General features: G+C 44.0%; 1 protein-coding gene across 1 annotated transcript in view; it reads left to right on the top strand.

Moving 5' to 3' along the window:
* Positions 1-53: 53 nt before the first annotated feature.
* Positions 54-13,890, top strand: part of NCEH1 (neutral cholesterol ester hydrolase 1) — a 20,792-nt gene continuing 6,955 nt past the window's right edge. Inside the window, exons 1-3 of the mRNA XM_014938833.1 lie at positions 54-294; positions 11,549-11,777; positions 13,630-13,699. Of these exons, the coding sequence (XP_014794319.1) occupies positions 157-294; positions 11,549-11,777; positions 13,630-13,699 (437 nt within the window). The 5' untranslated portion in view covers positions 54-156. The remainder of the gene's footprint in view (positions 295-11,548; positions 11,778-13,629; positions 13,700-13,890) is intronic.

Below are 13,890 nucleotides of genomic sequence, written 5' to 3'. Positions count from 1 at the left end.
CGGGGGCGGCGCTGCGCGGGCGCGGAGGCGAGGCGCAGATAAGGCCGCCACCCGCCGCGGTTGGCAGACGGCCGGCGGGGACGGGAAAAGGCCGGTGTTTCCTCTGGGGGAAGGCCGGCCCCGGGGAGGTGCGGGAGCTCCGCAGCGGTGGCCGCGATGCGGGCCGCCTGGGTGCTGCTGCCGGCGCTGGCCGCCCTGTCCGCCTACTACGTGTACCTGCCGCTGCCCGGCACCCTGTCGGATCCATGGAAGCTGATGCTGCTGGATGCCACCTTCCGGGCGGTGCAGCAGACGGTAAGGCGGCCGACAACCGGTCCCGGCTCCGGAGGGGCGGAGGAGCCGCGCACGGCCCTCCCGGTGCGGGAAAGGGGGGGTCCCTGGGGCCGGGGGGAGGCGGCGGCATCGGGGGCATCCGCGTCTGGTGGGGCCGGTCTCCGCCGTAGCGGGGGAGGAAGGGGAACCGGGATGGGGGTTCAGTGCTCTGGGATGGGGTTCCGTGCTCTGCCGGCACAGGGAGCGGCTTCCTCCTCATCCCTAAATCAAGCGGGTGCGTTGCGGTAACGCCGGCATCCCCGCTGCTCTGCTGGGTTCCGCGGTGCAGGTCTCATTAGGTGTGGTTGAGCCCCGTTGCCAACCTCACACGATGGAAGGGTTCAGAAGGAACCTTCGGAGATCATCTCATCCGACCCCCCTGCCAAAGCAGGGTCACCCAGAGCAGTGGGGGCAGGAACCCATCCAGGTGGGATTTGAACATCTCCCGAGGAGGAGACTCCACGCCATCTCTGGGCAGCCTCTTCCTGGTCTCTGCCACCCTACAGTAAAGAAGTTTTTCTCATGTTGTGACAGAATTTCCTGTGTTCCACTTTGTGCCCGTTACCCTTTGTCCTGTCACCACTGAAAAGAGCCTGGCCCCATCCTCTTGACACACACCCTTTAGATATTGGTAACCCTTGATGAGGTTCCCTCTCAGTCTTCTCTTCTCCAGCCTAAACTTGCAGGCTTTAGGTCGAAAAAAAAATATTTTTTTTATTAACTATGACTCAGGGAAAGAAGTCATAAGGAAACTGTTTCAGATATTAAACTGCCTTGATTTGGAATCATATTGCTAAACAAAAATCTGATTTTGTCTTGAGACACACCTGACAGTTCTGTCACTTCACTGATGTCTCCCTCATTTTCTGCCAGTGTTTCTGTGCTGACATGAAACAGATCAAAGATCGAAGACTTTCTCCTAGTGGCTCCAGCTGTGAACTTTATTTTCTTTTGGGACGGGCTGATCTTTTACAAGGACTGATCAGTCATGGTCAGGCCTGACGTAAGGTACTATGGATGGGAAAGTATTCGTTTTCTTATAAATTTCCTATCAGTATTTCAGTTTACTAAGTTGGTTCTGAAATGTATGAAAAGTTGTAGCTTGAGTGGATGAGTGCATCAGCATATTCAAAAAGGCATTAAATGAATTAATGAAGAGAGGGTCCATAAATGGATACAAAAAGGACTAGATGGGAATGTACCTTCTGTATTCCTAATATAATAATTGCAGATGCTGGAAAGTGTGAGGAGAGTGGACCACACACAGTTTCCAGACTTGTCCACCTGAATAGCTTCTCTGGTTGCCACTGTTGGAGGTGGAGCCTAGGAGTAGATAGACCACTTGTGAGCATCTTCTCATGGTCCAAACGTGTTGCTGAATCAAAGCTTATCTCTAGGATGAAATGATTAAATCTGTTTCCTTGTATAGGATTAAAACCTGTTTGCTTGCATACCTTCCCATATGTCTGCTATGAAAATTATGCAGACGTGGCTTACAATTGCTTCATTTTTCAGTAAAACCTGTAGCTTGACGCTCAGTTGCTCCGTGTTAACTCAAATAACTGAGCAGCAAGCGCTCAGCTTGGCCAACTTCATTGGTGCCATTTCCCACCCCCACTGCATGCTGCTGGCAAAACAGCCCAACAGTTCAGCCAGCAACACCTGAATCAAGGCCATAACCTCCAGCTGAAGGAGACCTATCTTCGGAAAATCATATGACTGTGACTATATATATATATGTATATTGCTGTTGGCTTATGTAATAAGTAGTTTCTCACACTTATGGACACGTTCAGCTTGTTTATGCGTCGTGTTGGGCATAGTCAGCTGAATTCTGGTGCCTTTCTCTAGGCTTGGAGACTGGAGGGTATCTCTAGGGATATTCTAGAGTCCTAATCCCCAAGGAGCTGGCAGGAGAGCCTGCCCAGGTGGAGAACACCAGCAGGAAGGGCTGAGGTGCCCACATCTGTCCCACTTTCTGGGGTGGGGAAGTCTCTGTTTGGAGGAAGTGGTAATTTCTTAGCTGTTTCCATCTCTGGCCTTGGAAATACAAACTTCTATAGTGAGAAAAATTACTAAACAATTACCAGCTCCTGTAAGGTAGCTTACAAATCAAAGGAAGGAACAAGTGAGTCTCACCCGTAGGAGAAGTGAGGCATTAGAGGCGCCCTGAATCACGGGACAGGTAAGCCTCAGGGCTTTCCTTTTCATGGAGAAAGGGAAGGTGCTTTCCAAGTGTTCAGAAGTCTTGCCAACACTGAGACACAGCACAAAGTCAGGAATAAATTACTGCCTTTAAGAAGGAAATGTGTGAACTGAAGCTAGAATTGCAAAAGTCAAGCTTGAGTATTTACTTTGAGAGCTTCTGTGGGTATAAAGTATATGTCCTTTTGTTGAGCTCAGCTTCTTCTTTCTTCCTCTACCGGCTATTGCAAGACCAAATGGTTTAACATTTCTCTAAATGTGACCATTGAACTTTCACCCACTTGTGAATGTATTTTCAGCTTGCTATTTATTGCTTTCCTTTGTAGGTTTGATAGCAGGCAGAAGTACATTTCTGATTTTACAATCTCTGAAATGTACTGTAATGCCTTTTTTCCAAGAGCATGAAACAAACTGCGTGTGCTTCAAATACAATTAATTGTCTTTTGCTTATTTTGAAATAGACTTGCAAAGACACTGACAATTAAGCGTGACAATTTCTTATTAGGGATAATGTGTTTGTTTTCTCAGTGCCAATAAAACTACCAATAAAACATAATAAAACTGTCACTGGCTTTCAGTGTAGCAATGAGAAGGTTTTGCGTTTCTGTGTAGAGTTTTGTCCCAGTCAGCTACAACTTTTTTTACAAGCGTGGGACTGACTCAGTGTCCTGGCTCAGCCTGAGACGCCTCAACAATCACATGGTTAAAAAAAAATAGATATAATGCTCGTAGGGCAGTTTATATAAGTAGGTTTCAACTTACCCTACTACAGAAGGGGACCAATACTGTTATCCTAATCTTAAATTGGGGGGAACGGAGATAGGAAGAGATGAAATGCCTTATCTGACATCACAGAAATTCCAGTGGCAGAGCTGGAAACTGAGCTGGGTTTGCAGAGCCTTGTTCCTGCGCGTTCTTTAATGTCCTGTACAGCCCCAGAATGAAAACAGAGACATTCAGCCTTTAATAATATTAATGAATTGATGTGAAGGTACTTAACTGAGGCTGAAAGTAATTTGCCCCTCTCGACCTGTCTGAAAATGGGCTGTGGTGACATTTTCACAGAAAACTGTGATGTAACACGATTTTAGAACAGAAATGAAAAATTATGTACATTCATATGTATACAGGTATACAGTCAGAACTCAGCTTCACTGAAACTTGGACAAACACATAAAATTAATTATGGGATTGAGCCATAGATTAAACCACTGTTATTCTTTGCCTTGGTGTCTGTCAAGAAGTGTCTGAAGCAAGATTTCATAATTCTGCTGTTAACAGCAGGATTGATGCAGGGGGTTTTTGGTTCTTCCTTTAACCGTTCTCCCTTATGGGAGTAAAGAGAGCAGCATATGTTTATTTAATAAGCCCTTTGAAATAAATTTTTCTGAACATCGCTGTCAAGATACTTGCTATTCTGGTTGCATGGCAAGGAAGAAGGGATTTTTTGGAACTGGGACAGCTTTCAGCAGAGGTTTGGAAGGACAAATGGGTTGGCATAGAGGCTGTTAGACACTCGTATATGGAAGAAGGTAGGCAGCTGTACAGGGGAGAAAACTATCCTCATATTTGCCCTCATCAGCCAAGTGATTCCTTCATGCTTCTCTGCTGCTCACTTTCAGAATAAAATCTAGGGCGTGGGATGTCAACAGTCAGGATTAGGGAAAACGGTAATTCATTCTTTCTGACATTTTAATATCTCTCTACCCACGTATTTCAGAGTATGTGACTTTGGACATGTGTAAATCACAGCTGTAGCCAGCCAAGTAAGTTGTTGATGTTTTCGCACATGAAAACACGGTCTTGGAATTGGTTTACAGGAAACCAAGTGGTTAGTGGTGGCAGGTAGGTCTCAGCTGTGGCACCTGAGCGGAGAGTGAACCCCACTGGAAGTCCTGTTTGCAGTAACAGGTAACTTCTGTCTAGCTAGTATAAAAGCAGATCATTTTGGGTGAATAGGTATATGCACAAAACCTTACGTAAAAATGTCTTGTTTCTGCTTCTAATTGATAACCTGTAAAACAGCCTTCTTGGCTTCTTTTCAGTTCTAAAGGAAATTAGTGAAACTATGAGCACTTGTCTTTGAGGACTGTATGTAACAGCGTTAAAAATACATACTCTTTAGTGGGCAATAATGCATCTGCACTAAGAAATGGTTCTGTAAAATAAAAGAAAATAGACGCTCGCCCTTAAACAGGATAAGCTGCCTGAAATGCACACAAACCAGCATGTTCTGCACACAGCTAAATGGGGAAATAATCCTGTTTATTTTTGACTAATCTCTATTACTGACTACAGATATTGCAGTTAGCATTTTGGACTCTAATGTGACAGAACTGTGTTTTGCAAAGTGATGCCAAAACTGAGGATAGCACCCGCATCTTTTAAGGTAGGAAGTTTAGTCTTAGACAGTTCAGTCACCCCGTTCCAGCATCATTACTCATCCGAGTCATGAGTGAGATCTGGCTGGGTCCCAAGTAGTGGTGCATGAAGGAAAAAAAAAAAAGAGCTTTAGCTGTTTGCTTAATTCCTGATCCCGCCGAAAGGTCGGTGCAGGACCTTGGGTCTGACCAGCTGTGAAGGCGGTTGAGGAAGCAGCTGATGAATTCGGGTCGGCTGTGGGGACACACTCACTGCCTTTGTGCGCCGCCTGAATGCGACCTGTTGCAATAATTTCACGGCTAAAGGTCAGAGATGTGAAGCCCGGGCAGTGTCAGCTTTGGAAGTCATACGAGGACAAAGAATTCCAACGTGCCCAGTGCTGTGAGAGGCTAATACAAATTAGCAATAAAAAAACTTCTTTGGATTTTGTTTTTTTGTAATACGGAACAGATGACTAATCTGGAGTACAAGTCCTTGAGGGGGGTAAGCAAAGGAGCAGTGAGCATTTGGGGTTCTTCATGAACTTACCAGCTGAGAAGCCAACAGAAGAAACCTAATCGTTTAGAGACAGATATTGGTGATCAAAGGTGAAGGAACAGTTCCTCTCTAGAGCAGTTCTTTGTTCACTCTGTCTGCTTTTTATCACAACCCTGGAGAAAAGGAGGCTGAGGGGAGACCTTATCACTCCCTACAACTACCTGAAAGGAAGTTGTAGAGAGGTGGGGGCCGGTCTCTTCTCTCAGGTAACAGGCAATAAGACAAGAGTAAATGGCCTCAAGTTACACCAGAGGAGATTTAGCCTGGATATTAGGAGAAATATTTACACTGAAATGGTTATTAAGCCTTGGAATGGGCTGCCCAGGGAAGTGGATGAGCCACCATCCCTGGAGGCATTTAAAAGACGGGTTGACATAGTGCTTAGAGACATGGATTAGTGATGGTTTTCATCAGTGTTAGGCTGATGGTTGGACTAGATGATCTGAAAGGTCCCTTCCAACCCAGGCAATTCTATGATTCTAATCCGTCTCCTTTCTTCATTGACTGAAAATTTGCTCCTACATCACTTAAATCTTTCAATATCTGGTACCCCTGACCAAAGAATTTACCAGGAGGAAGGTGGCAGTCTTGAACAGTTTAGTCTCTAGGGCGTCCCTGGGTTGTCCCTACCTGAAAGCCCCTGTTAGGAGATGTCCTGGTGTTGGACTAGATGATCTGAAAGGTCCCTTCCAAGCCAGGCAATTCCATGATTATAATCCGTCTCTTTTCTTCATTGACTGAAAATTTTCTCCTACATCACTTAAATCTTTCAATATCTGGTACCCCTCACCAAAGAATTTACCAGGAGGAAGGTGGCAGTCTTGAACAGTTTAGTCTGTAAGGCAGCCCTGGGTTGTCCCTACCTGAAAACCCCTGTTAGGAGATGTCCTGCTAAGAGAGGAGGAGATGGTGGCTGTAGTGGTTGCTTTGCCTGACTTGTTGGGAGAGCTGGGGAGCGCTGCAGTGTGAGTGTAAATCACAGCCATGGCTCATGGGGAGCCAACAGCCCCAAAACAAAAACCTGCAATCAGAAATGAGCAATAGGTTGGCAGCGGGGGTACTGTGAGATGTCCACGGTGGTTATTTGCTAAATTGGCTTGAAAGTAATCAAAATACTCACGTTTGCCTCCAGGCAATTCTATGATTCTAATCCGTCTCCTTTCTTCATTGACTGAAAATTTGCTCCTACATCACTTAAATCTTTCAATATCTGGTACCCCTGACCAAAGAATTTACCAGGAGGAAGGTGGCAGTCTTGAACAGTTTAGTCTGTAAGGCAGCCCTGGGTTGTCCCTACCTGAAAACCCCTGTTAGGAGATGTCCTGCTAAGAGAGGAGGAGATGGTGGCTGTAGTGGTTGCTTTGCCTGACTTGTTGGGAGAGCTGGGGAGCGCTGCAGTGTGAGTGTAAATCACAGCCATGGCTCATGGGGAGCCAACAGCCCCAAAACAAAAACCTGCAATCAGAAATGAGCAATAGGTTGGCAGCAGGGGTGCTGTGAGATGTCCACGGTGGTTATTTGCTAAATTGGCTTGAAAGTAATCAAAATACTCACGTTTGCCTTGTCCAGCCCTCCTCTCCTGGGGTCCTCCTGCTCATCCAGCTCTGCTGTGCTCTCAGTACGTGCCAGCCCATTACTGGTCCAGCTCATGGTGCTGTGAAGTTCACCAGTTCTATTTCCCCAGAGTTACCTGTTCAGGAAACAAAAGTTTTTATTCAGAGGGATGCATAAAAACAGTTTTATGCTTGCATAAAGCTTGCAGCTGCGACCCAGACTCAGCCATGTGCCCTGCCTGTGGCTGGCACAGCAATTCCAGGCTAATTGCCCACAGGGCTTTCATCTTTGTATTATCTCCTCTTCTCTGTGAGTTTGTCTTTATTTTTTTCGTTAGTTTCTTCATTTCCCCCTTATCCTTTTGCTTTCTCTTCCTTTTCACTAGCTTGTGTTATTACAGCACTGTCTTCTCTCTCTTTTCATCAGAGAACAACATTGTTCCTCTCTTCTCTTCCATATGCATACACACAAACATAATTATCATATATTTAAGTGCTATATTTGACAGTCCTGCATGTTGTCACAGGAAGGGTGCTAAAATCACAAATACCAGCCAAGATCAAACCAATTATTGCTCACGTGAGATGACTGGATACAGTTTTTGCAATGGGTTTAAGCCAATCCAGCTGTTGACTGCAGCCAAAAGGGCTGGTCCCATCCTTTCACCCCACTCCCTCTTTCCTGCTTTGGGTTATCAGTAAGATGATGACGTGGCTGAAGTTTAATGTTGTTTTCTCTGGTTTTGCTGGGTTCATACTGAGCTGGTGCAGCAAGGTCACGCTCTGAGGCTTTGTGCTCATTAGTGCCAACACAAGAAAGATGCCAGGGAAGCACAGTCAACAGAACGGGTGGCAACATAGTCCTTTGTCCAGTTTTGGAAACTGAAGTTTAATGTTGTTTTCTCTGGTTTTGCTGGGTTCATACTGAGCTGATTGAGGCACCATCCCTGGAGGTATTTAAACACGGGTTGACACAGTGCTTAGTGACATGGTTTAGTGATGGTTTTTTATCAGAGTTAGGTTGATGGTTGGACTAGAAGATCTTAAAGGTCCCTTCCAATCTAGACAATTCTATGATGCTATGATGAGAGTTAACTAGCCATTAAACACATCATCTTCTGCCAGTAGCTATATTAGAGTGATATTATGTATCTATTTAAAATATTTATTTATACAGAAGAAATATATATAAGGATTTTATTTGTAAGAACTTCGGACAAGACTAGCACTTTGCCAGCAAAATGTGCAATCTTGTTCTGTATAAATGACACCAAATGGGCTGATTAGACAGATAGACTTCCAAAGTATCTGTCTGATAAGTGCTTGGCACAAAAACTGCCGATGCCCAGCAAAAAAAAATCAGGAGTGTTGCTTTTGCGCCCTGGTCTACAAAGCATCTCTTCCAGGTTTTTGGATTCTTGGAAAGAGAGTTCTGTTATAGGGGGAAAAAAAAGAGCATGCAAGGGTGTGATAACCTGCCACGCTGCTCTGGTTTAAAAAACAAGGCAAAACAATTCTCGGTAAACAAGACTAACTAGCCTTGAAAATAAACCATTTCTGATTCCAGAGAACATGTGGTAATCTCATCTACAAAGAATGTGAAGTAAATTGGGAGAAAAGTGAAATGGGATGTCTGTTGCAGCACAGGCAGGCTCAAAAAAAATAATCTACAAAAACATCGTTTTTCCTGGCAGTGTTTCTAAAACTGATTCCCAGCGGTTACCTTCCCCAGGAGCCTTCACGGGGGCACACAGAGGATCACATCTTTAGCTGGTTACATCAGTGGCAGCCCAACAAATTGTCTGCCAAATTATTAATAGATGTATTGCTCTTCAGATCTCAGACTCGAACTGGGTTTTCCTATGGGAATTTTTATGTAACGGTAGGAAAAAAAACCCATGATCTGGAATTCAGACATACAAACAGCCTTGTGAATTCAGCATTTCTTCCCGCCGGGTGGAGATTTTGTGTGTCTTCTCCAAGAGAAAAGCCTTGGAGTATAAAGAAATGATATTCCATCCAAAAAGCAGCAAACATTTTGCAATTTGGATTCCCACCAAACTGTATCTCAGCAGGGTGACATTACCAGAAGCTAAAGCAAGAGAAGAAAGCTGGTTTTGTAAATTCTTGTTGTGGAAGTGGATTCCTCTCCCTGCTCACATAGCAGCCTATTGTATTTGGCATCAAATTTTTTGGGGAAGATGATCAAAGCTTGTCCTTTTTCTACAGCAGTCTGCAGTGGAAGTGGAGCTGTGCAGGGCCTTTTCTATACAGCACCTGACCAAAATCCAGTATTGTGTTTTTTCTACAATCAAACTAATGATGACAGATTAAAAAGTTACATGTAAGGAGCTGGGGCTGTAGACCTAAGGAAGGAGACAGATCTTCTTTGGCGTGGGTGCTGCTGAATGCTTCAAATTTTGCTTTTCCTCCAGAGGAGCGTGTTTGCCTCTGTTAGCCCTTCCTTTGCCATGAGCAGAGAAGCTTGAAACTTGGCAGTGAGAGTGGCTGTGAAAACGGCAGTGCAGAAGTATTGGTAAAGAAACCCAAGTCAAGAAATGAAATAGATGATTTTGTGAAGAGATAATAGAAAACAGAGACTATGAAACTCCTATTTGCAAAATCACATCTATCATGAGGAACCAGACTTGGCTGATGCTCAAGGGGCTGGAGCACCTCTCCTATGAAGACGGGCTGAAAGAGTTGGGGTATTCAGCCTGGAGAAGAGAAGGCTCCGGGGGGACCTTAGAGTCCCTTCCAGTCCCTAAAGGGGCTAGAGGAGAGATGGGGAGGGGCTCTTGATAAGGGAGTGGAGTGATAGGACAAGGGGGAACAGTTTTAAACTGAAAGAGGGGAGATTTAGATGAGATATTAGGAAGAAATTTTTGACTCTGAGGGTGGTGAGACACTGGCCCAGGTTGCCCAGAGAAGCTGTGGCTGCCCCATCCCTGGAGGGGTTCAAGGCCAGGCTGGATGGGGCTTGGACGTTGGATTCTGTGACTTGGCTTCCACTTAGTTCTTGGACAGGTTAAACTATGGCAAGTATCTGTTCTCCCCAAGGTGAACGTGGTCAGACTGGTAACTGGGGTGACCCAGTTGCTCAAGTGTCAGCATCTTTAATTCCTACCAGCAGGTTTGTGCTGTCCTGGTGGTACTACCAGAATTAAGACAGTAAAATGGTTGTGTGTAGACAAGCTGCATGGTTCCCAAGAGGACACTCTTCCTTCCAAGTATCCATTACATGTACGTAAAATAAAAGGTCACAGCTGACAGTTTTGTTATGGCACTGGTCCTAAAGATATACATTAGGCATATGTATTAATTTTACCTCCCAACTTCCTTGCCTCGACTGAGAAAGTAGTACAAAAGCTGATTATCCCATTTCTAGCCTTCATAATTAATTATCAGTAGGCTAATTAACTTTGCAAAAGGGGAAGGACCCTCCACTACTTGTTACCAGCGGGTGCTGTAGTCCCTGTAGGCCTTTGGCTCACCCTTTGCCACCCCTTTTGCCAAAAGGGGAAGGACCCTCCACTACTTGTTACTGGCCAGTCTGGGTGCTGTAGTCCCTGCAGGTCTATGGCTCACCCTTTGCCACCCCTTTTGCACCAGATGGGGAAGGGGAACAAGTATGACTGGAAATAGTGTGCAGGGTATCCATGGGGAGCAGGTCGTGACCATTTAGGCTGGTGGAGTGCCTTGGATCCCAGTACTGTTTGCTGAGAGAAACAGGTTTTTCATCTACACAGGGCAAAATGTAAAAAATAAACATAAAAAAGAAAATAATCCTGCAGCCAAAGGGGTTAAAATTGCTTTCTTTCTCCTGTAAGGGGTCAGACAGATCAGATCATTCTTCCTTTTTATACTGTTTTACACACCCACACAATAAAAGTAATGCACTTTACTCTCAGGGGTTGGGGAAAAAAAATATCACTAACCTGCCATGGTTCTTGGAGAGCATTTCAGATCATTCCCAGTTCAGCAGGTAAGTACACGATAAGCCAATAAACAAGCATTATATTCCTTTAAGACCATTCCTGTTTTCAAATTTATTTGCAATCCTTGCGCACTTTCTCAATTCGAAAGTGGAAAGACTTAACGCTTTGGGGTGGAACAAGAGAAATACTTTGCATTTTTGATGCCTTCCCACCACAAAAACTTTGCCTGTGTGGTATTGCCCTCTGCTGGCACCCGGCTGAGGAGCTTCACAGGTCCCTTGGTGGAACATGCTGGTGAGGTTCATCTCCTTTCAGAGGTGCCTTTCAAAGGCAAGGATCTGAGTGCTCATTCACGGTCGTCTTGATCCACGTAGTGCTCGTGGTTTGATTTATTTTGACAACAGAGAATCTTTTATGGACAGCGTTTTGTTTTAATACAGCTTTAAAAGCATTAGAGGCCTTTGATAATCATTCATTTTCCAGTGAATATTCTAAGAATCCGTACTCGTTTTCATACAGGACCTGCCCTTTGAAGACAGTTGCATTAAACATCAATGCAGTACCTATGATACGCTCTGAAGTAACAGAAATCTTTTTTTTCTTTTTTTTCTTTTTTCCTAGTGTCACCTGATTCACTATCTGAGACTCAGCCACCACTTGATAGTTCTGAATTACTTGATATGTACCTTTGACAAGCTGAAGTCTGTCTCCTCCGAAGACATTAACATCACGGATGCTGTTTTTGACGGGGTGGAAGTCAGGGTGTTTGAACCTCCTGCCAAGGGAGATGAAAGGCTCAAGCGCAGCGTTGTTTACATCCACGGAGGGGGCTGGGCCTTGGCAAGTGCAAGTATGTGTCTGCCAGTAATTAAATAGGATTCTGCTCTGTTGTTTTTTGTTTTTTTTTTTCCTAGCAGGAGAAGCTAAAAGCTGTTTTTCCTGCCAGGGATGACAATTTTGCTAAGACAGACCTGAATTCAGTGGTAACTGTCTCCACTCCGGTGGATCAGCTTTAAGGAGGGAAGGGGGAAAATGGTGTGAACGCACAGTAAAAATGCATATCTTACCTGCACGTCAGCTGTAAAAGGACCAAAAGGTTAATTTTGTTACATCCTGAGAGGACAAAATAGCTTAAATTCCTGGGATGCCTGGATGGGCTGTTTGGGCCCCAGTTTTCTATGGTCATGTGCAGAAGTTGATCCTTGGTGATCAGGACCCAGTGACTATGCCAAGGGGTTTTGCCCCATCTTCATGCAGTAATTAGCAGCTGAACAACACTGTGTTAAACAATAGTGCTAATGTTTGGCTCTTAAATAGCACATACCTGGCATACACATTGCTCATGACAGATAACAGGCAGTGGAATGAGGTGGGTTCCCATCCCATGGTCTGGCCACCTCCCTCAGGGGACCACTGCCACCACTAGCAGAAATTACCTGGAAAATTAATGCTGTTTACTCCAATTAACTTGGAAACCATAAACATGATCAGAGAAAGTAAGATATAGCTGTAGACAATGATAATCTAACCACCAATCCTACCACATAGTACAGGAGGAGAAAAGCCTTGGGAGGAGAAAGGGCGTGTGGTTCTCATGGCTGCTCCAAGACCAGATCCCATAGGAGTCTTCCCTCCTTTTCCTTCCCTGTTACTCCCATGACATCATGAAATCCATACAGCCCCGAGGCATTCTATGGCTTCATCTGTAGAAAAAGAACATCAATGAGGTTTTCTGAAATGTTCCAAAACAAAGATGGTATCGATTGCTGTTGGACTATGCAGGTATAAGTTGTTTAAACCGTGATTTAAGTGAGATTTAGGTTCCTGAATAATTTTAAAATCTGGCCTTCAGATGCTTTTGGGAAATCCCAGTCTCTTTGTTTGATAGCAGTTTAAAAAGTTGTTCCTCTTCCTACAGAGGTACTTTGAGGTGAGTTTTCTTAGGACTGCCTAAGGGATGTTCGTTAGCATCATTAGCCTCATTTGTTCTGTAGCACTTTGCATATATGACCTATTGAGTAAAAAGTTTATATTAAATTACAGTGCTTTGTTTGGATGATTGTAACTCAGCTATGTCAGATGCTGTCCTCGAGTCCAAGATGCAGAAGTTGATGGCACAAATATTAGAGCTAAATATTAAATCCTAAGACTAGATACTTTAGAAAACATTAGTATATTTTATAGTACCAGGAACCAACGATTAAGTAACTGGAAAGGAATAAAATTAAAGAAAATCAGTCCACTGATGAATAGGAGAGCTGTGATTAATCCTCCCTTAAATGAGTAGCTCAGTTGACGTTAATAGGGCAACTCATTTGAGTCCAAGCAATGCATGCTATAATAAAATGAACAAGCAGCAGTGACTCATACAGTCAGAACTCTCTCTGGATGCTAATGCCCCCAAGCCACTGGATACCTTACATTTTACCCAAGAGAACTGTGACAGGTGGATGAAATTACATGGCCCAAGTCACCAAGAAACAGATGAGAAAGAAAGCATTAGACTGCAGGACTTTAAGGCATGAATTATGTTCCTTCTGCTACAACATTTATTTGGCGCTTTATCTATTGCAAACTGATCTCATTTACTTTGCTTATATTTGTATGATGCCTTTATGTTTTTCTGAGAAGGCTTATGTTTGGCTTTGTGACTGTTGACATAAATGGATTCAGGTACCTAACGCTATGTCCTTTCATTCCAGGAACAAGCCTCTATAACAATCTCTGCAGAATCATGGCTGAATCTCTCAACGCTGTCGTTGTCTCAGTTGAGTGAGTAATCTAAAAACAATCAAATAATTTTTTAAAGATATTAGAAATATGTAATGTAGTTCTTTTAGCTTTTCCCTTGTTAGTGACTTGTGTATAAGGCATTAACTCGGACAATAATTCTCTTTACTGGTCTGATATTTTTACCTTTTTAAAATCACAACAAATTGGAATGGTATCAAAAATTCATTTGG

This window comes from Calidris pugnax, unplaced genomic scaffold, assembly GCF_001431845.1.
Source record: "Calidris pugnax isolate Ruff unplaced genomic scaffold, ASM143184v1 scaffold52, whole genome shotgun sequence".
NCBI lineage: Eukaryota > Metazoa > Chordata > Aves > Charadriiformes > Scolopacidae > Calidris > Calidris pugnax.
The sequence above is the reverse complement of the archived record's forward strand: the minus strand, read 5'-3'. Positions and strand labels throughout refer to the sequence as shown.